The sequence below is a fragment of the Homarus americanus genome, unplaced genomic scaffold (assembly GCF_018991925.1).
Source record: "Homarus americanus isolate GMGI-L3 unplaced genomic scaffold, GMGI_Hamer_2.0 scaffold57424, whole genome shotgun sequence".
NCBI classification, from domain to species: domain Eukaryota; kingdom Metazoa; phylum Arthropoda; class Malacostraca; order Decapoda; family Nephropidae; genus Homarus; species Homarus americanus.
In genome coordinates, this window is record NW_024734788.1 from 296,890 (window position 1) to 319,669 (window position 22,780).

The 22,780-nt window shown below is 36.8% G+C and overlaps 1 protein-coding gene across 4 annotated transcripts; it reads left to right on the forward strand.

The window, feature by feature from the left end:
- The first annotated feature begins 8,820 nt into the window (after positions 1–8,820).
- On the forward strand, positions 8,821–21,920 carry LOC121870510 (zinc finger protein Xfin-like). Of its 4 annotated transcripts, XM_042372349.1 has the most exons (3): positions 8,821–8,938; positions 11,680–11,782; positions 17,003–21,920. In XM_042372349.1, exon 3 carries the CDS (start codon positions 17,173–17,175, stop codon positions 19,882–19,884), a length of 2,712 nt encoding a protein of 903 aa, XP_042228283.1. In that variant the 5' UTR covers positions 8,821–8,938; positions 11,680–11,782; positions 17,003–17,172; the 3' UTR covers positions 19,885–21,920. The 4 variants fall into 4 exon arrangements, 2 of the variants coding, with proteins under 2 accessions (XP_042228283.1, XP_042228284.1); XR_006089721.1 differs by lacking the exons at positions 11,680–11,782; positions 17,003–21,920 and adding an exon at positions 10,725–11,047; XR_006089720.1 differs by lacking the exons at positions 11,680–11,782; positions 17,003–21,920 and adding an exon at positions 10,764–11,047.
- Positions 21,921–22,780: the final 860 nt, after the last annotated feature.

Below are 22,780 nucleotides of genomic sequence, written 5' to 3' on the forward strand. Positions count from 1 at the left end.
CATTCGCCATGAGTGGGAGGAACGCATCCGTATGTGCATTCAGTATAATGGTGTTCACATAGAGCATATTTTGTGACTTACAAGTGATTATATAATAAAGTGATCATTTTGTCAATGTATGGAGACTTTTGACTCACCCTGTATAGCAGATCTCCAGGAGTGTCCAAGAAAGAGGACCTCAACACCACAGAGGTTGTGTCATGGACTCAAGTGACTTAGGTTCTAGCTGCTGGAGGTATGATCTGAGATGTTTTGATTTACTTTCCAGACAGAAATTTCCGGGACGTGAATTAGTAAATCTGGGGAAGTTTAAAGGTAAACTTAAGATGAAGTTTGTGTAAGGTCAGGAAAAAGAGAGGATGAGCTTTAATGACTTTAGGGAAGTTTATTACCTCACTCCCTTCAGCAGTACACAAGATACTGGGAAAAATGCGTCTAAAGTTTACTAAATAATGTGATTATAATAATAAGATATTGGAGGAACGGAAAAGTTTTAATGAGGAGCTTGAGTGTCAGGTTAATGTTCCCCACCTGCTGATGGCTGTCAGTATTGTGTTACCTTTTAGTAGTCTCTTATCTAAACTTACAAGTTGTTATATGTTAGGACGTGAGTCTGTGTCAGGACATAGTGGTAGAGGACATGAAATACAGAACCTTACAAGCTGTTTGTGTATAATATAGTTCAGAACACTTGAATAAAATCATTGTTTAACGTGATCGAGAATTCAAGATGGAGGAGATGTATAAGTTAGCTGTCTGGAATAAAATACTTCACAGTAAAGAAATGGGAGAGAGAAATGTTTAATAACAAAAACCATAAAACAACTATGAATAATTCTAGTCTCGTTTATAAGACCATAAGACAACAGAAAGGAGCAAATAAGAAATATTCTGGCCTCAGGTAAAACTCAATTGAAAACGTTAAATTTTACAGATTGAAACAATAGGTAAATGAATAATAAAAAAATATATATAAAGAAGACTCATTGTCCAATGCTAATAGTGGATTGCCTAGCACACGGTTTATTAGCCTAGCGATATTGTAGGAAACTCCGTCCTCACCAAGGACAGTGGCTCTAAATCCCTGGCGAGGGCAGCGTTAAGCTCACACTCATTCATCGTGCTGTTTGCCCAGCATAAAGTTAATGAGATTACTTCTCTCTACAGATTTCACATCAGAGAGTTCTCGAGTCCTAGTTGGTAACGTGTTATAGCTAGAGACACGAGCCGACTTTGTGAAGATTGGGTCAGTTGGAGTTTACTTACATTTTGTTTCGTGATTTAGCATTGCACTTAATTCTCTGACATTTCTTTTGTTGAACTTATTACAACATGATCTTGTTTATACTCATATTTATGAGTGTTGTGTCAGTCATCAATGATCACACGGCTATAATACAGAGGCGTCTACTAAACATTATTATTATACTTTTGAATACGTGTTCGTATACAAGGATTTCATACTTGTTCAATACGGTAAGTGAAGCTCCACTGAGACTGATGTGGTAAGTTGACGTATAAACCAGCCCCTTTGGTGCCTCTGGTGACAGGTTGTTGCCGTGGTGTCACTCCTAGAGGGTTAAAGTTACCTCACGTATAAAGGTCCCTAGAGGGAGTCCCTGCACGACCCAGGTGACGACTACTGCGGTGACGAGGTGTGTGTGTGTGTGTGTGCAGTACATACATATACACAAAATCTCTCACAATACAACCCTGCCTATTTATACTTTTACCGTATATTGCACAATACGAAAATATAAAGCCAATGGCTGTATGGGTCTTTGTGGCCACTGCTCCATATACATACACAAATTTAATCAAACCATTAATCCGGTCAACCCCCCCCCCCCCACCCTCGGGTACAGGGGAAGGTTTGTTCGGTGTGAGTCTTTATTCCCTACCACAACCCTCACCTCCCCTCCTCCTACAACCACTAGTACGACCACCCCTCCTCCTACAACAACTACCACCACTAGTACAGTACTATTACCCTTCCCCCTACAACTACTACCATCTTTAGTACTACCACCCTCCTCCTACAACTATACTACCACCATTAATAATACCACCTCTCCTCCTACAACTACTTCGACTAATTTTACCACCATACCTACTCCTCCTCCTCCTACTACTACTACTACTACTACTACTAGGGAGACAAAGAAAGATGAGTTGTAATGGAGATGGGAAAATAGGATTAGTGAACACAGTTTATGAGACTCATGAAACAATAACAGACTAATATACAACACGGTCGACACTTACTCCAACCCATCACAGAATTTGAATCCCTTTTAAAGTCAGTGCCATAAAATAGGTAAGTTTAGTTCTCAGTGAATCAAGTAGAGTTTCTCAATTTATATATATATATATATATATATATATATATATATATATATATATATATATATATATATATATATATATATATAATCCTGGGTTCAAGCATGGGCCAGCAATGATGTATGTAGAATACGTGCTTTATTGGGCTAATGATATATATATATATATATATATATATATATATATATATATATATATATATATATATATATATAAAGTATATTATACACAATATATATACACAATAAACCAACAACTCATTAGATGTTGCTGTCACAGAAACAAGAGGTTTAGGGATACCCTTTTCTGCGTCTGTCAAGAAAATCTCCAAAGTTCCCCAAAGTCTCTGTCCCCAGTGAACAAGATGCTTTTAAGGGGTAGAATCTGAGCTCTTGTTCCCAGTGATCTATGTTGGCTCTAGCACGAAAACATTATTTTCCTTTCAGTTCTCCCACAAGGGTTTATGTGTTTAACCGGAAAAGTGTAGCACTGACAAGTCAAGCGAGAGCCACTGACCACACACACACTCACAGATAGGAAGCACACTATACTGTATGTGAGATACACCCGTAACGCCGTGGTGTACTATTGTGAAGAGTACGATGGTTGGTCGACGGTATAAATGACTTTTGAGAGGTCCAGGAGTAGTCCGATCATCAAAGGAGTTCAAGTAGTCAGAGTCTGCAAAGATGTTAATGTCGCTGCAAAAGAAGGAGTCTAGCCTACGACATGCCAGCTTTTACAGTATCTTACTTAAGGCTGGAAGAACTGATATAGGGCGGTGGTTCCTGAAAAGACCTTTATCACCAGATTTACATGTTGGGTGAACTTAGAAATTTTCACTTTATCTGGAAAAACACAGTTAGTGAAGGAGGAGTTACAGATGTGTAAGAGAACAGGTAGTAATGGTGAGACTACTTCCTTAACGATGCTCACTGGTATGTTGCCATCGCCTGCTCCTGCATCTTGGATCTTTTTGTGATATCCATTTGGTAATTTACCGTAATGGTGATAGTGTGTTAGTGTAGTAGTGGTAATGGAGTGGTGATGGTGGTAGTGGCGGTGATGGTGGTAGTGGTGGTGATGGTAGTGGCGGTAATGGACGGAGTGTGATGATGGAAGGAGTGTGGTGATGATGGCAGTGATGATGATGTGGACGATGTTGGTGGTGGTGGTATCAGTATCGACGGTTATAGTGACGGTTATAGTAGTAGTAGTTGTAGTAGTAGTAGTAGTAGTAGTAGTAGTAGTAGTAACGGATGATAATTGGTTGATGTATACAGTGGTAGTAGTGGATTTCTTTGTCGATAGTGTTTATATACATGTACTGTGGTATTATTATGGAGGCGGAAATTACATACATACATACATACATACATACATACATACATAGACAGAGAGACAGACAGACAGATAGATAGATAGATAAGAGATAGATATTCAGTAACATGGCCATAAAATTTCATATCGAGTCATAGCGTACATGAATAGCGCACAGTAAATGAGTCCGACCAAGAATAGCCCAAGAAAGTCATAATGAGCTTATTTACGTCATAGTAATTATAGATTTACGTTGTTTATCCAAGAGTTTGACTATAACGCAGTGAATGCAACGAAAATTGGCTTCATCATTGTCGTTGTTGTCATCATCATCATCATCATCATCAACACACACACACACACACACACACACACACACACACACACACACACACACACACACACACATCTACAGTACAGTGCGGCCGGCCATTACCAGTATCCCTTAACACCAAGACCCTTCCTAAAACCACCATTACCGCTCAGATATCTTCTACTATTATAGCCCGTTACGACCACCATCACCTTTATAATAACACTCATCATTATCGCTATCACTCTAAACTTTCCGGAAATAATGGCCATATTTAAAATGACTTAGCATCACGGTTTATGCCATCACACGGTCCAGACACACCCTGGCACACCCTGACCCACCCTGACACACCCTGGCACACCCTGACACACCCTGACACACCTTGGCACACCCTGGCACACCCTGACACACCCTGACACACCTTGGCACACCCTGACACACCCTGACCCACCCTGGCACACCTATTTCGTTCGTTATTTTTGTTCCATTCGTTATTCTTGTTTCGTTTCTTCTCCCTGCTTCTTTCGTGCATCTTGTGTCGATCATACCTTCCTGTTTGTACGTATGATTACACCGTTTCATTTCGGTCTCCTCTATCGTACCCACACCCAGGGAGCGTCAGGCTTCAGGTTCACCAACAAAGGACATCCATAGTTCTCACGCCATGCCTAACAAGAGTCCAAAATATACGAGCATTAATGTCATATGTCAACAAGGAAAAATATCGTATCTCTAAGAAAACTGTCCATGTATGATAACTGTTCACTGAAGTTATAACAGATTAATTTCTTGCTTATACCAAACAGTTAACAGAGTTCATCCATACACAAAAACCTTTAATTCTGAGTTCAAAAAATCTATGCATTTATTCAATAAGATGATCACTTGGTCCTCCCGCACTGTCTTCCGCGTCACCTTGTAGAGCTGGGGTGTCCTCACAGCCCCTTCTGTGTTATGTAAACCTCAGCTGGGTAATAGTACACACACACACACACACACACACACACACTCTTTCTCTCTCTCTCTTCGTATCTGCTTGCATGTTTCATCTGGCATGTAATTTCTTTTTGGATAATCTAATATTTGTTTTAGTTTTGTATAACTCCTCCGACTTCAGTAACATTTATACTATGAGAATCTTGAGGGTTTTACAGTATGATTAAATCTTCATTGAGGATTATACAATTCTGTCGCCGACGTAAGAAATGGATTGAAGTTTTCCAGGACAGTTTTATAGCACTTCAACTTCCAGCCTCCTTCATCTTCAATACATTTTACTGTTTATTGTTCAAAATAATGTATACAAACAGAACCATTGGATCACATGCAACTTTATGTGACGTTCTGAAGACTGACTGTCTCAAGAAGATCACCCTGCTGGCTCTGTAAACATATCAGATTTATCTATGTAATCCTGTGTAAAAATTCCTAGAAATCGAATAACCTGAAAGGACGGTTACATAGTCATCTCTGGTTAGTATTCATGTACCAATACTAAGCTGGTTTGGGAGGGGATTTACTTTTACTTTAGTACAGTACTTTATATTTCAGATATTTCTACTTTTAGCTAAGTTCATTGTCGGACAAATCATCACACGATTACTTCGTTATTGCAACTGAACCTGGTCGCCATGGTGATGTATTCATGCTATGTGTAGTCGACCGATCAGACGAGGCGTGTTCCTGCCAGGCAACCAATCATATAATGACGTTTTATTTCCTGCCACAAACATTATTGCCCATGTGACGCCGCAGCCTCAGTCAGGGTTGTGAACTGTATGATCATTATTTTGGTTCCACGTATGATATAGTGTCGACTAACATACACACATGAACGATAATCCGGAGCGGTGTCTGGAATCTGGTTATTAATTTCTAAGCATCCAATCGACCAGGGAGATATATCACGTGTCAGAGCGGTGCAACCACTCATTTAATCTCACATCAAAGTACATCATCCTCGCCATTAATGCCGTCTGTCCCAGGTCACCGAATGTTCTTACCCGACTTAATTATGACCTTAGCTAATCCATGTTATCGCTGTTGTTTCCTTGGAGAGCATTTTTGTAAATTTAGGCTAATATAAGAGTGTTTTCGTTTTGCACTATATAGGCATCAGCGTACGCCAGCCCTCCTCTGCCTGTTGCTGTGTACACCTGGTCAGCTACTGGAAAAACTCTCAGCCTCAGTTGTGCCACGAGAGAAAAATAGTTTGTTGAAACTCAGCTCAGAATTTACGAATAGAATATTGACATATATAGTTTGTTGATCTCTTACATCTTGTCTCTCCTTACATTAGAAGTGTATAATTTTTTTACTTACTTGCAACAGTAGATCTCACTGTTGGAAATAGAATGATAGTTTAAGCACGCTACTTTGGGCACTTGCGTGTGTTTCAGATCAAATACTTTATAATGTCACGTAAGTAGTTTTAAAGAAGGCTGTTCAGTACGTTTAAATCAGTACATTGTTTTCCAATTATCGGTAATTTAACTTAACTAATATTTTCAAATACTTTTTCCACCAGCACCACAGATATACTGTAGAGTGTCTTCCCACCCTCCTGGCCAGCGTCTCAGAGAGAGACGAGAGGCTGTCTGGCTCGAGAGGGTAATTTTCCTGTATAAGAAATCGTTTTTTCTTCTTCTGCAAGAACCATTGCAGGACATACAACCATGGTCTGCCGGCCTAACGAATATAGATCGCGTCACATTCAGGTACCGACCGTCATGTTCTTATACCATTTGCAGGTGAGTTTTGGAAAACACATTTAATTGACGTGTTAAATCTGAAGGTTTCTGATTGATTAAGATGTCGTTTAGGACATTCTCACGTTAAAAAACAAATGAAGTGGGAAAATATACCACACTTAATGTTTGTTAGAAATGTTTCATTATATTGAGCACAAAATTACTGGCTTTTTAGATGATTGAAATATCTTTGTAGGAGAAGTGGATTGCTAAACAGCGCATTAAACTAAAGAGTTGTTTGGTCATAATTTTGACTATGATGACCTTGTACAGACGTTCATACTACAGTTGTCCCTGTTATTTGGGTACATTTTAAGTAAGGGCTGTGTTAGCGTATTTACCGTTCTACCGTACTTATGGACTGGGGCACCGGTGTATTAAAAGCTAAACTGGTGGAACTACCGGATGTCTGAACTTATAATGACGTGAGGGCTAAAAGTGGTTACTTTCATGTGCCACTATGACCTGGAGAGAGCCAGTCTTATCCTGTGTCTCATCACAGCTGGAAGAGTTGTTTCCCGCGACCTTCACCCACTGCCACTGATCAAGAGCCTGTCGGAATCATTAATAATAAGTTTGTTTATATACAGTACATTCTTATTTAGTTTGTTCTGTATTCTGTGTTCACAAATTTGCCGAAATCCTTTGCTTTCCATGACTTACAATGATACCAGTTGAATTTAACATTTAACTGATATCGATGTATCAATGAAACTACGTAATATGGTTGTCAGTATTTATAATTGAAACTGGATTTAGTTTTATGAAGTTATCAGTAACCCTGTGTCAGTTTTCTCTCGTTATGTGTGTACTTGTTCGTTTTCTCACGTCACCGTTCATCTCCTCCCCCCCTCTCCTCCAAGACCCCGCGCTCCATGGATAACTAAAATATCTCGCAAATCATCGGAATTAAGAAAAAAACAATTTAACACGAAAAAAAAATAGATTAAGCTTCTTTTTCTTTATTATTCGCGGATGTATTATTTTTTGACTCACCAGAAAAGAATTGTTGAAGTTTTGATACTAGTAGCCTACCAAGTGTACAGGCTCCCCCCCCCCCAACACCAAAGGATTAAGAAACAAGACATTAGATTAACCACTGAAACGCTACCTGTGGGGTAGGGTTAGGTAAGCGTTAGGGTGATTAATTTTCAGGTGATTCTTACCTTTAATGACATGAGTGCTGTACATACTGTATATACCAACAGAGTGTACTGCAATCTTCTCGGCTAATTACTGTCGGCTATCACGTCTCTTGTTAATTTATTTGAAGGAGAAACAAAAGAGACTCCTCACCTCGAGGCTCTGGACTCTCCCTCGTCCACCACAACATAAAAATGGTGTTATTATTAGTGTTTGTCCACAAGAAATCGTTATGCTAGTCAAAGTCACCTCAAACTACAGTCAAACAAACAAACACGTGACTCAATCTATGAGGTGACGTGCATCACTCTGTATCTTACATGGTGTCCCAGTCTCTTATTCCGAGATTTTGTTTATTATATTTTACATGGTCGAGTGAACTAATAAATAGACCACTTAATAATATAGTTATAGGTCAGTAGTACGTAGTAAATATTATGAATGAATGTAAAAAGTTATTGGTGATTGGTTACTTAGTTCCCTGTTGCTTAATTAATGGAATTAAAGATAGTTCAGCTTCCTTACTCAACCTTCCTTGTCTCCTCCAGGTAGTGTACTTTGTCTCACGCCGCCATATTAAATCAGTTTAACTCAATTGAATTTGATGAATATCGGTGTTCATGTTTTAACATAGTGAAATTATCATGTGCAAAGTATAATTAATGTAACGTAAGTATCGTAGCCAGATGTATTATTATGTGTAATTGAGTTTAGACCTTTTGACCCGCTCGTGACGCTTCCTCATCGCATCTCCAGGTACTGTCTGTGTGTTGTCGCCACTAACGAGGTTCAGTAGCTGCTTATGGTCAAGATGGTCATTGAAGGATGTCTTTAATATGGCGAGATTAGAGAATCAGAACACAAGAGCACGCAGGGAACACCCACACTGACCCGAGTCTCCCCCGGCACTACTAGCGAGTGAGCTTCGGCTGTCTGTGTAGTAAACAACACTATAGCCAAAGGTGTCACTATAAGTCTTGCCGGGTGTACTAATCTTGGTTATATGTGCCGAGTAGTATTGTTGAACATGATTGAGGGTTAATTAGCGGAAAGATAATTGTCCCAGGTGAAGTATTGAAATCATATATATGGCTATTGCCAGTGTTAATGCCTGTTATATATGTTGTTCCTAAGACGAGACCTGGTAGGGGTCCATGTTATTCAGTCCGAAATAACATGATGTTATAACTAATGTAGTAATTTATATAACATTGACAAGTGTGTAAAATTAACCATCTTACAATCAAGGAAGAATATAAGGTGTTGAGTGTTATAACAAATAATTGAAGATCTATTTTGCTACTTGTAAAGTAAGACCTTAGGGTCCAGTTTTGTCTGAGTGTGTTAAATTAACATCTTGCTCATTCTCGGTCCAACGAATTACCCAAAAGTATTAAAATGTACCCAAAAGTACCCAAAAGTACCCAAAAGTATATTAAATCAGGGTAAAATCTTAACGAATATATGTTTTACATCAATGAAACCTGATTAATAATGTTTTCATTGAAATGTAGTCAAAATAATGAAATAATAAACAGCGAAAAACGCTAAATTCCAAAGAGTCACCTATCCAAACTGGAGATATAATTACCGATGTTTCTGTTACTTTGGGGTATTTAACATAGCCATAGGATTTACTTTTCGTTAGATTAGGTTAGGTTAGCGAGTGCATCACGACGGATCTGAGTTATTTCCTTTGTTCACGAACTCTTTGGAATTTAGCGTTCGCCAATACTGAATGTGTTTCGCTGTTTATTATTTCATCTTACAAATTATTTTTACAAAATTACACTAAAAATATTATTAATCATGTTTTGTGTATGTATAACAGATATTCGTTAAGATTTTACCCTTATTTGCTATACTTTTGGGTACTTTTGGATACATTTGGGTAATTTCGGGTAATTCGTGGCTCCCCTCATTCATAATGTTAATAAACATTGCTTCTCTGAAAATAACCAATGAACTCACGGGCCTAGGCTCAAAGTCTACCATGCTACCTAACAGTTGGTGATATCAGTTATATTCTAATAAAAGCCTGGGTGGTGGCAAGCTTCCCGTGTGAGTATACTAATTTTTTTCATAGGTGTTGTGAAGAATGATATGGTTTTCCCAAGTTAATCCATTGTATAGAATATAACGAAACACTGATACATATTGAGGAAAGTAAGAAGAAAATATAAGAAACACATAATGACACTGAAAGAAACTATAAGTAAGAAAAGTAAAATGTAGAAATGAAGTTATAAGCATTCAGAAATAAAGACTTAGAGACATATAGAGAAATTAAAATAATATATAAAAAAGAAAAGAGAAGAATAAAAAATATACAGAAATAATTATAGAAAAGGAAATAATACTGTATAACTAAGAAAATTAAAGGAGGTTATATATATAAGACAGAAATAAAATATAAGTAAAAACACTTGCACATTTTGGCTATTACAAAATGGTTAGCAGCGTGTGGGATTATTTTATGTGAGAAGCCAATTTGAAGGAATGAGGTGTGATGGTGATTTTTTCAGTACAGTACAGTACTGTACAGTAATGTATAATTATTTTGCCGTCAGTATTTAAGAGTACAATAATTTTGTGACTACTTCAAAGTACAGGTACAAATGATATTGTGATTTAAGTACCATACTGTATTTGAAAATGCAAAGATTTTTTTTTTTTTGAGAGTTAGGTAGGAACTAACAATTGTTTCAGCTTTCACAGTGATTTTAATTGAAGAAAGTGAGATTTTCTTTTGTGACAAGTTAGGAAATTATTTAATTTTGTTGATTGTCTGACAAGTGTTAATTGCATACCTGTGTAAATTTATTTTGTGCCTTCCTACACCGATACCATAGCAAGTGTTGTGACCACTGGAATTACTTTGATATTTACAGACATTGAGTGGGTAGTGGACATCTGCCGTATTAGGAGTGTTGTGGGCAGGGGTGCACTTCTGATTGTTACAGTGCATATGGTACAAAGGTTATGTAACTTGACGCTTTATGTGTACTGTACTTGTACCATTTATTTGATTAATTTTTTGTGTGAATTCAATAGAAAGTGTTCAAATTCTCACTTGCCCTATTTTTTTTCTGACTGTTGAATTTATTGATATAACCCGAGTTGGGAGCCACGAATTACCCAAAAGTACCCAAATGTACCCAGAAGTATAACAAATAAGGGTAAAATCTTAATGAATATCTGTTATACATACATACAACATGTTTAATAATATTTTTAGTGTAATTTTGTAAAAATAATTTGTAAGATGAAATAATAAACAGCGAAAAACTTTCAGTATTGGCGAACGCTAAATTCCAAAGAGTTCGTGAACAACGGAGATAACTCAGATCCGTCGTGATGCACTTCGCTAACCTAACCTAACCTAACGAAAAGTAAATCCAGCGGCTATGTTAAATACCCCAAAGTAACAGAAACATCGGTAATTATATCTCCATTTTGGATAGGTGACTCTTTGGAATTTAGCGTTTTTCGCTGTTTATTATTTCATTATTTTGACTACATTTCAATGAAAACATTATTAATCAGGTTTCATTGATGTAAAACATATATTCATTAAGATTTTACCCTGATTTAATATACTTTTGGGTACTTTTGGGTAATTCGTTAGACCGCCCGAAGTTTAGCGTTGTACAGTATTTTCCATTGTTGTATTTGTGTGTTGTTTCTTTTAGCTAATAATTTTATTGCATAGAACATTAGTATTTCTCACAGTGTAGACTTACATGCATTATTAGTAAATGTGCTACAGTATATGTTATTTGAGAACTAATGCATGTATATTTTCAGCAATTGTATTGTTTGGATTGAAGACTCTGTGGTGAAATGGACACCTATAAGAATGCAATCTCTGAAAATGGATTGTTGAAAGTACATGTATGGATCACCAATTGTGAGTACAGTACTGAGTAATTTGTGAATCGTAAACACAGTGTTAAGACAGTGAATACTTATTGAGTACAGAATTTTTTTTTTTTTTTGCATTACTTACTCGTGAAACTAAAGAGTTATATTTTCTTGAGACATTCTTGTAACGTATTATCAATTATTTTTGTGATTAATGATTTGAATCTTACTCTGAGTACCTTTTGTGTATTGTAACTGTACTTGCGTTAGTCCTGCAGACATTTCAAGTGCTGCTAGAACAAGTTATGTTGGGCTGATTAGTACCCACATTCAGTGAGGTGAGTTCCCATCTCCCAGGTGTTGTTCTGCCCTTATCATCCCCGAGGTAACAGTGTTACAGAAAGAATGCACCGAACCTTTAAAACCCTCCTTGCAATCATGTGTGAAGATAACTCAAGACGTTGGCTAAAGTTCTTAGGTCCTACTCAGTGCTCTTTAAATGCTGCCGTGCAAACTACTACGGGATTGCATCCGCATTTTGCTTTCTTTTCAAGACACGTACAACGACAAGTGGGAATTGATTTACCTGTAGTAGAGAATGAGAGTAATGAAGGATTGAGAGAAGCTCACCGATTGATAAAGGAAACTTTTGTGAGAATGTCAAAGGAAATTAGACAAAGAGCCAATAAAGATAGACTTGACCAATCAGTACAATTGGTTGAGAAATGAATTACCTCTCCCAGGAACTAGTAAAAAATTTAATGCTAAATGGAAGGTTCCTTATATTGTAACTGATATCATACATGATGGGGCTGCATATGAACTCACTAACCTTTTAGACGAGACAGAAGTAATCGAAAGAGCAGCTGAGAAAGTAAAAAAATTTGTGAGTAGAGATAAGTTTGTGCAGGTGAATGACATTCCAGTTCCATCTTGTGATTCTTCATCAGAATCAGAACTTGATGAGAGAGAGTGTGGTGGGGAGTAACGGGAGTCCAATCAAGGCTCCTGTGGCTAGGTTTCCTGCGAGAAAGAGGATCTTTAAGGAAAGACACTGTTGGGAGGTCACGTCTCTTGATTGTCGTCATTGTGTACTTGTAGGGTGATGTTTTGTGGGCACTTGTATCTTGTACTTTAGATTTATTGATTGTGGGCATTGACTTTGTGTATTGCCTTTCTAGCTTGTAGTTAGGGTGTTTACAGGTGCTCCTCTACTTACGAATGAGTTACGTTCCTGAGGCTTGTTTGTAAGTCCAACTTTACTCTTGTAGATACCAAACATATTGTAAAAAATGAAAAGATTATGGATATTTAGTAAAGCTATACCCTTTAATACAGCCTTAAAACCTGGCTCACTCTTTTCCTCTTAGGTAATGTTTGTTCTACCTGGAATTTTCTTCAAAATAATCCAGTCTCATCCACATTAAACACCTGTTCTAGCAGGTAACCCCCCTCAGTTTGTAAGTTGAACATTCTTAAGTAGAGGAGCACCTGTATTGCAATAAAATTATTAGCTAAAAGAAACAACACACAAATACAACAATGGAAAATACTGTACAACGCTAAACTTCGGGCGGTCCAACGAATTACCCAAAAGTACCCAAAAGTACCCAAATGTACCCAAAAGTACCCAAAAGTATATTAAATCAGGGTAAAATCTTGTAGTTAGGGTGTGTATTGCCTTTCTAGCTTGTAGTTAGGGTGTGTATTGCCTTTCTAGCTTGGAGTTAGGGTATGTATTGCCTTTCTAGCTTGTAGTTAGGGTGTGTAGTGCCTTTCTAGCTTGTAGTTAGGGTGTGTATTGCCTTTCTAGCTTGTAGTAGTTTTGTGATACCTTTTGTGAAGGGATTGTCAGTATGTAGTATGGGCAGGGAGGTTAGTAGATGTGTCTTACTGCAGTAGAACCATCTGTTGTGTTGAGTGCTCAGGTTCTGTTGGAGGTCCTATGCTAGTTAGGCCTGGTTTTGTATAGGAGGTAGTTGTTCTGGACTTTAGCAACGGCTAGGCGTGTATAATTACATGGACCTAGTGCGGTTTAAACGCTTTTGTGGCAAAGGGAGGTGATTGGACTGGTATCTCGTGAGGACCGTTGCGTCGGCATTATTGTCTATTTGAGTTTATGTTAACCCTGGCTAGTAGATCTTGTCTTGTCTCGTGAGTGGAGATTGACATTTCGTAATAAAGTCGCCCGATCCTTTCATCGGCTGGATGGGGTCTAGTGAAACCTCCGTTACCAAAATTTGCTGTCTGTATTAGATGTACCAAATTGTAATTGAGGCAATCTTACTTTTCTTATTATGTTCTGTACTGTTGATGTGTGAGTCTATGTTCTTCTATGTGTTCATGACAGTATTGCTTTGATAATTTAATTTACCCATGTCTAGGAATTTTGTAATTTTTATGGATGTGAAATGATCTGACATATTTAATGATGTGTGTATTGTTGACAAATAACCAAGTATTATGGTGTAGGTTTTTTAAAGAGTATATAATTACTGTAAATGTTTTAGTGACTCTACCGCATAATACGAATCTTGGGGAGGGGAAAGCTTTGTACTGATCTCATTAGTACATGTTAGTTAACATAAGCCTTATGATTTGTATTTCGCTCCATGGTCACTAAAACATTATTGAGTCCCCCGTCTGAGGCATCCATTTTCTTATCGCTTCAGGATGCCTGAGCCCTCCATTTTCTTTCAATTTCATGTATCTCCAAGACTATATTAATTCTTAAGACCTCGTGTCATGTTCAGAAATTTGAAATTGAAAGAGAACCCAGTGATATTATATTGTAATAGATATTGTCTAATTACATATGAAACATTCAAGATCCCTTGTGAGTGATGTTGAAAGCTTCGACTGTATTTCTTGTTAGTAAAACTTGCTATGCTGGATCAATTATTTCTTCTTAAAGAGATATGGAGTGATCCCTCTGCTCCAGTTAGCCTATAGCAAGCATCATTCAAGAAACTGCTTTATGTTAAATTCATAACAATTTGGTAATAAATACTTGCACAGGAAAGTCGTTCCTTCTGGTCTTGCTGGATCTCTCTGCAACTTTTGACATGGCCGTTTGGGTGTTATTGAGAATGTACTCTCACTGCTTGAGTATTATTTATCAGAGCATTCTCAATGTGTGATGGTTGGTGAAACTCTTTCAGACCTGGTTCCTCTGGAGTTTGGAGTCCCACAGGAATCAGTTTTGTATCTCTTGTATCTGCTAGTTGCTTATGGTGTTGCCTATCATTTCTGTGCCGATGCTGCACAGTTTTGTGTGAAAATAATAGAATTGATATACTTGAGGAGAAAATAAATCCTCAATGTCTGATGTTAAGATTTTGATGGTGAGGAGAAAACTTATACAGTACTGTATATTGAGTAGTTAAGAGTTGCAACTTTAATATTTGAAATCTACTGTACTGTATATGCTGTTAAAGTGTTTGGATAGACAGTGTCTTTTGAGACTATTACATTCACTTATTTTGTCTCGGGTTGACTATTGTAATTATGGTGTTGAACAGGGTAGCCAGGCTTATTTTTGTTCTCCCACCGAGGGCTCCCACTACCCCCATTCTTGATTGAATTACATTGGCTTCCTATTAAAGCTAGGATTGAGTTCAAACTCTGTCTAATGACTTTTAATACACTAATGTTTGATAAGCCTAAGTATTTGGCCAACCTATTAATTCTACTGACTACACATTCTGAAGTGCTTTTACATAGCAGTGATGATCCTTCATGCCTTGAAGAACCTCGAGCAATACGGGAATGTTCTTTTGCTGCCCAATCCTTTTCCTATACAACACCCAGATTGTACAATCTGTTGCTTGCATCCATGAAGCAGCTGACTTCTGTGGAGGCCTTTAAGTAACCACTTAAGATTTTATAAATTTTTTAAAGCTTTTGATCCTGAAAAGGATACAGTGCAGTGGCATACCGTGGTTGCACTGATGAGGCATGCAGAACACCCACATATATCAGTTATCAAATCAAATATCAAGTAGGATATGGCCTTTCTCTAAATAAGGGTTGTCAAACTTTTATAAACACCTAATTTCTTAAATTATATCAGTGGCATCTGACAAAGTATCTACAGGTATTATAAATCATTAATTATGGGTGCAAAAATATTTAGGGGAAAAGAATATTAATCTTTCAGTGTGATCTACAGTAATTTAAAAATAATGTAGTTAAAAAAATGACTAGGCATCATGCAAAATGCTGGCCCTCTGTAAAGTTGCCAATGATCTTATGTTGAATATTTCAATACTGTAATTAGTAAATATATCTATTTATATGATCTGATTATTGTTTCAAGTAAAACAGAAAACTGAATAACTTTCCCAAGTGAAAAAACTATAACTGGAAGTGGGCTGTAGGGTTATTTAGAAATATTAAAAATAATAATGTGGACCAGTTTTGTGAACGCAGTTTTCGAAGAGCATGCATTTGTACCCATTACATTTACAGACACCTTATTAAATAGCCACTCTTATAGAACAACAACTCTTAGGTAATATAATATCACCGTATAACATAAGACTTCATGCTTATTAAGGGAAAAGTATTAAATTTTACTAAAATGGCTCAAATTCCTTATGCTCCAACACATTAAAGTTCATTTTAGCATGTTATTGATAGGATGGTTATGTCTATATTTCCATTGAGAGCATGCAGCTTATCTCTCTGTGTGCATTGAGGGACTCTGAGTCTCCTCCTCTTTGCTGAGTGAAAACTGTGAAGACTCTAAAATTAAATCTGTATTATTGAAGATACTATTTAAAATTATATTTTGCTTTCTACGAGGCATGTAATGCATGCCTTGCATTCATTAAGAATATGCCACTGGTACAGTGATGGAGAATTACAGAGTTTAGGAAGTACTGTCACTTTTCGTAATCTTTTATTGTAGTGCAGTATTTTTTTATTTTTTATTCTCAAGTCTTTGACTTTGTAGTGTTTTGAGCACTCGTGAATTCTTTAGGAAAACTGGTGGTTTTGAGAAACAAAAGACCAATTATTATTATTATTACTGAACATGTTTGACTCTTTAGTAAATGGTTGTTTCTGTCTATTAAGCATTTTCTCATTATCCAGGAAGAGTAGATGACATTATATCTGTAACTGTCAAGTCTGTATTGTTATATGTCCATGATATACTAAATGTAGATGGGCACAAAATTCAATGAATATATTATAGTTGTACTGAAAATATTTTATGCTAAAGTGTAATTTTTTTAATGTACATATTCTTCTTTGTTCACAGATGGCAGAAATACAGCAGCACACAAGAATGATCTTGGAATATTAGGTGATAGCCTTATTTATTTCATCTCTAAATAAGTGAAATGTATGTTTCATGACAGCATTGAGAAACTGTCAGTTTAGGTTCCTGACTGCAGAAAAGAATGAACTGATGTTTGTAATCAGAACATCATGATGCCTAAAAAAGAGTCTTTTACATGTTCCCTCTGTGGTAAGGCATTTACAGAGGCATCTGAATTAGGTTTTCATATGAGAACTCATGAGGGAGAGCAGCCATTTGAGAATGAAGAGTATGACGAAAAACCTAATATTAGCAGTACACTTAAGGACGACATGACCAGTGATGGTGAAGAGAGATCTTATAAGTGTCCAATATGTGGGATTACCTCTACCACACTTGATACCCACAACAACCATATGGAAACTCATACTGGAGAGAAGGAATTTAAGTGTTTTGTTTGTTCTAAGAAATTTAGATTCAAAAGTTCTTACAGAAAACACACTAAAATTCATAAGAATTATCCCCTGCGCTGTTCTGTGTGTAGAGTTGTCTTTGCTGAAAAAAATAGTTTTGATATACATGTGAAGATTCATACAGAAACCTCTTATGAATGTGATATTTGTGGAAAAAAAGCAAGTGATAAAAGTGCCTTAAAACAACATCTACGGACTCATACAGGAGAGAAACCCTATAAGTGTTCAGTTTGTGGGAAGGGTTTTGTTGTAGCTGGCAACAGGAACAGACACATGAAAACTCATTCTGGAGAGAAGCCATTTGAATGTACTGTATGTTTCAAGAGGTTTACAGAGAAAGGTTCTCTAAAAAAACATATTGCAATACATACAGGAGAAGAACCTTATAAGTGTTCTTTTTGTGATAAAAAGTTCACCCAAAAAGGTCATTTTGAGAGACATGAGCGGATTCATACTGGAGAAAAACCATTTAAATGTTCAGTTTGTTCCAAAAGGTTTAGGGATAAGACCTCACTTGAGAGTCATGAGTTTGGACATACTGGGGAAAAACCACATGTTTGTTCAGTTTGTGGGTCAACCTTTGCACAGAAGGGTAATCTTAGCAAGCACATGTTTGTTCATAATGGAAAACCACATGAGTGTTTATTATGCTTTAAGACTTTTAGAGATAAATCTTGTTTGGATACCCACATGTACAGTCATTCAGAACAGAAGCCATTTACTTGCCCTGTGTGTAATAAGGGATTCACCTCAAATAAGTATATAAAACAGCACATGCTGGTGCATTCTGAAGATAAACCATATTCTTGTTCAATTTGTAACAAGAAATTTACTCTGAAAGCCTCACACAGAGACCACATGCGCATTCATACCGGAGAGAAACCCTTTTCTTGTTCTATATGCATGAAAACCTTCACAAGCAAAGGTACATTGGCAAGGCATTTGCATACCCACATAATTGGGATGCTTAATTGCACAGTATGTTCTAAGGAATTTTTAGATCAAACAAAACTTGAAAAACACATGTATAGCCATACAGGAGAGAAGCCCTATAAGTGTGCTGAATGTAAGAAACAATTTATCACAAAGATGGGCCTTGAAAAACACTTGCATAATCACACAGTTGAAAAAGCATTTGAATGTTCTGATTGTGGCAAGCGTTTTGTAACAAAACAAGGACTAGGGAATCACAAGCGTAATAGTCTTAGAAATAGGGGACTAGAGTGTACACATTGTGAAAAGCTATTTACCTCAGTATCTCTTTTCAAGGCACATATGCTCACACATGATGTGAAACTTGAAGAAAATCATTGGACATCCCTTAGTGAGAAAAATAAAGCAAACCCAGAATTGATAGTTCCCGATAAGGATATAAAGAAAGATGTTGATGATGAGTGTGTCAGCTTTAATGCCTCTCCCCAAAATGAATTGCAGATGGATATTGATTATATGAAAGAGGAAACTGATGAAAATTTTTCCACAGTTGAATTACACAATTCACAAGTGAGTTTAGGAAAGCTGATGAATAATTCTTGCTATAAACCTCCTAGATCATCCACTGAGGAAGAGAAACTTAAATGCTCTATTTGTATGAAACGATTTACATTTCAAAGTCAATTATCCCGACATCTTAGGACTCATACAGGTGATAAACCATTTCAGTGCACCATATGTGGAAAGAGTTTTTCTGATAATTATGTTCTAAAGAAGCACATTCAGGTTCATACGGGAGAAAAGCCAGCATCATGTGTAATATGTTCCAAGAAATACCCTGACAAAACTAGTCTCCACACACACCTGTTAAGTCACACCGGAGAAAGACCATATCCATGTACTTTATGTGATAAAACCTTTATAACCAAGGCAAATTTAAAGCGGCATATGCTAACTCATTCAGATGTGAAGGTATTTCAGTGTAGTATTTGTGAAAAACGTTTCACAAGACAAGATCCGCTTAGGAGACATATGTTGATTCATACCAGAGAGAAACCATTTCAGTGTTCTGTGTGTTTCAGGAAGTTCCAGGAAAAAGGGACCCTGATACGACATTCAAGAACACATACCGGTGAAAAACCTTATGAGTGTTCACTGTGTAATAAGAAGTTTAGAGCAAGGGGTACACTGAGTAAACATTTTCAAACTCATTCAGGAGCTAAACCTTTTGAATGTGTTCACTGCAATTGTAAGTTTAAAACCAATTTTCATTTAAAACAGCACATGATAACTCATGAACCAGAACACAAAGATGAAGCAACTGGAAAGTTATATGCTGATGATAAAGAACTTATTGATTGTGCTGATAATATCATAGATGTCGGAAATTTATGTTTGGATGAAGCTTTGATTGAAAATGGTTTCATTAAAACTGAGGTTGATGATGACACTACGTTTAAGAATCTTTCAATTTAAAGAAATTATATACAAGTTGATAGAGTGCTCTGTTATGGAAAAAAAAATTAATACGTTAACAATGCTGGAATTTGATATTCGTTAATTGTTCAATTTTTTCTGTTGAGTTGTTTATCAATCTCGATGATAGGGTGGCCAGTTTAGGGTACCATGTCCAATGCTATTGTTGCTTTTTACGCAAGAAAGTCCCCTCTTTTTTTTTTTTATAGAATAGTCCAGTAATTTATTTGGAATAACTTTGTGTGTTACTGTGCAACTGAGCATTTGGTGAGCTTTAATCGTTTTATCTACAAATTTATTTGTGAAAGGTTATGTCAAAATGATCAGCTTTTCACCGGAAGATGCATTTTAAATTATTTTTGGTCGAGTTCTCCATTTATTTATTCATAGCCAGGTTCCTTTATCTTGCCATACATCATGGTTATTGTTGTAAACATAAAACCCAATGATTGTGGTCTCTACTCAATACTACTTTCTTATTACAAGTATAGTACAGTACATTACCTCACAAATCCCTCACCCTTTTATCCCCTGCTTGACCTGTGTCCTAAGTTTTAGGTTTTAAACCTTTGTTTTTACGTCTTCACTTTGCCTTTACATTTCCTTGATTTTTATTTTTCTTCACTTATCAGCTTACTAGCCATTCAGGTGGATGTTCTGTATAATGATAAAAAAATTCCTTTTCACCAATTGGTGTTTTCCCAGAGCTGAACATGTTTCCTTACCAAACTTCCCTTGTCATGGCTATAGTAATAGTCTCCAGGAAAGCAAAGCTGTAAACTGTATGACTTTGTCTTGTGCATTACTCGTGTCTTTTAAAATACAGTAGTGCCTCGATACACTGGACTAATTTGGGCAGACCCCAGTCTGGAAAATGTGAAAGTCCCCCCAAAATGATGCTATGGTGAGGGGGAGGGGGTGTCTGGATACTGCTTATCTGGACTGTTTGAAGAAAATAAGTTATTTTTATAATGTTTTTACTACACTTCAATAACTAAGGTCTTTTAGGTGGATAACAAGTTAGTAAAACACTATTGCATCAACAGTAATAGATAATATGAGAGGTAGAACTCTGTTGAAAATTAGACTAAGTCTGGTTGTCGACAACTGTATTCACTAATATGATTATTATTAACTGTAAAGTGTTATATGTAAATAACCACAGAATTTACCTTGTGAATGATGTGAAAACTATATACTTTACAGTACTATAAAGATAAAAATAAGAGTGCAGGGTATATTGTGTATGGGAGATATGAGTGAACATTACTGTACGTATATGGGAGTACCAGGTGGAGGGTAGTGCAGGTGTGTGGCTTCCACCCCTCCCTAACCCTAGGGTCACTGTAACACCTCTTTATGCAATTTTACCATAATTCTCGTATTATTTAGGTTCATTTGGTGCTGGGTTAATAACATATTTTTGTAAAATAATCAACTTTAGTGAAAAAAGAATCCCACACACTCAACCCAGATAAATCATTGCATTGTACTGTATTCGATTCCTGGTACATTACTGTAATTTGCTTACAAGGTGCAAACAGCTAATCATCCTAGCTCCCTCACCAGTACTCCATCTTTCATGCTTACCACAACACCTGTGCTCAGCACTTAGCAAATATTACTATATAGTACTGTAGTAAATATCATTGCAGTGTATTATTCATCTGGATATTTCCTGATTTATTCATTTAATCCATTGTCTTAAGTACACAAGTAGCCAAATCAACCCACAAGTACAGTACAGATATTGCTCAAAGGTAATAAATAACATTGTTAAGAAGGTATTATATCCATATCAAATACTACTATACAGTAAAAACCCCATAATTCGGAATAGTTGGTGCTCTAGCCGTTATGAATTATAATATTTTATGAAATATGAGGGACACCTTCTCCCGGGGGAAAAACAAAACAGCGGTGTAAGCATTTTCACTACAGGTAGTTCTGCTATAACGCGATAATTGTGTTCTTGTAAAATATCGTGTTATAGAAAATCGCGTAATAGGAATAACAGGGCTTATGGAGAAAATAGGGTTAGGTGCAGATTACTCGAAATCGAAAAAATTTAGTAGTTAGCCTAACACAAAGGATAGCACGGTCTAAATAAATGTTACATTCATATCTAATAATGAAATCATACAGTAAATGTAACACTTTACTTGATGGGGGAGAAGGGTGATTTTGAGGTTGATAAAATCGAGCTTCTCTTCTAGTGTTATATCCTTTCTTTTACGATCATCACCAGGAATTTTATCACCGGAACGCTTCTTGTTGATATTCTTCTTTACTATATTCACAAAATTGGAGAAATAGTAAGCAAAAATCGCGTTATAGCAAACAAGCGTTCGCGTTATACAAATATCGTTCCTAATTCATAAATCGCGTTAGAGCAAATTCGCGTTATCAAAACACGCGTTATAGCAGAAATCACTGTACTCACGATTTTGCAGCTACCGGGTAAGTGGTCAACTTTTTGTGACCATCCATGTAAAAGTCCCCACATTTAAGCTGATTCCACCCGAAAACTCTGGATAAAATCTATGGAATTTTAGCTGAAGTGTTTGAAATTTCATCTTCTTGCCAGCGCCATCCATGCAGGCACCTGTCCCCATCGCCAGTCCCGCTTTGTTTCGTCCGGACCAGTGCATTGTTGTGTTTACTCCTGCCTTTGTTGTGTCTTTTCGTGCATTTTGTGGTGAATTATTTTATCATTCATTTAGCCATGAGTTCCCAACCCAAACAGGATGGTGCAGCGCTCAAAAGGAAGCGTACTAGTTACAGTATAGATGTAAAATTAGAAGTGATTAGGCGAAAGAGGAGTGCAGCACGAGTGATCAACATCACTCGTGCCTTGCACATACCTGAAACAACTACAGTACACTTTTGAAGGTAA

Excerpts from the sequence above, each read along its gene's own strand:
- LOC121870510 (XM_042372349.1), top strand. The coding sequence starts at position 17,173 with ATGATGCCTAAAAAAGAGTCTTTTACATGTTCCCTCTGTGGTAAGGCA.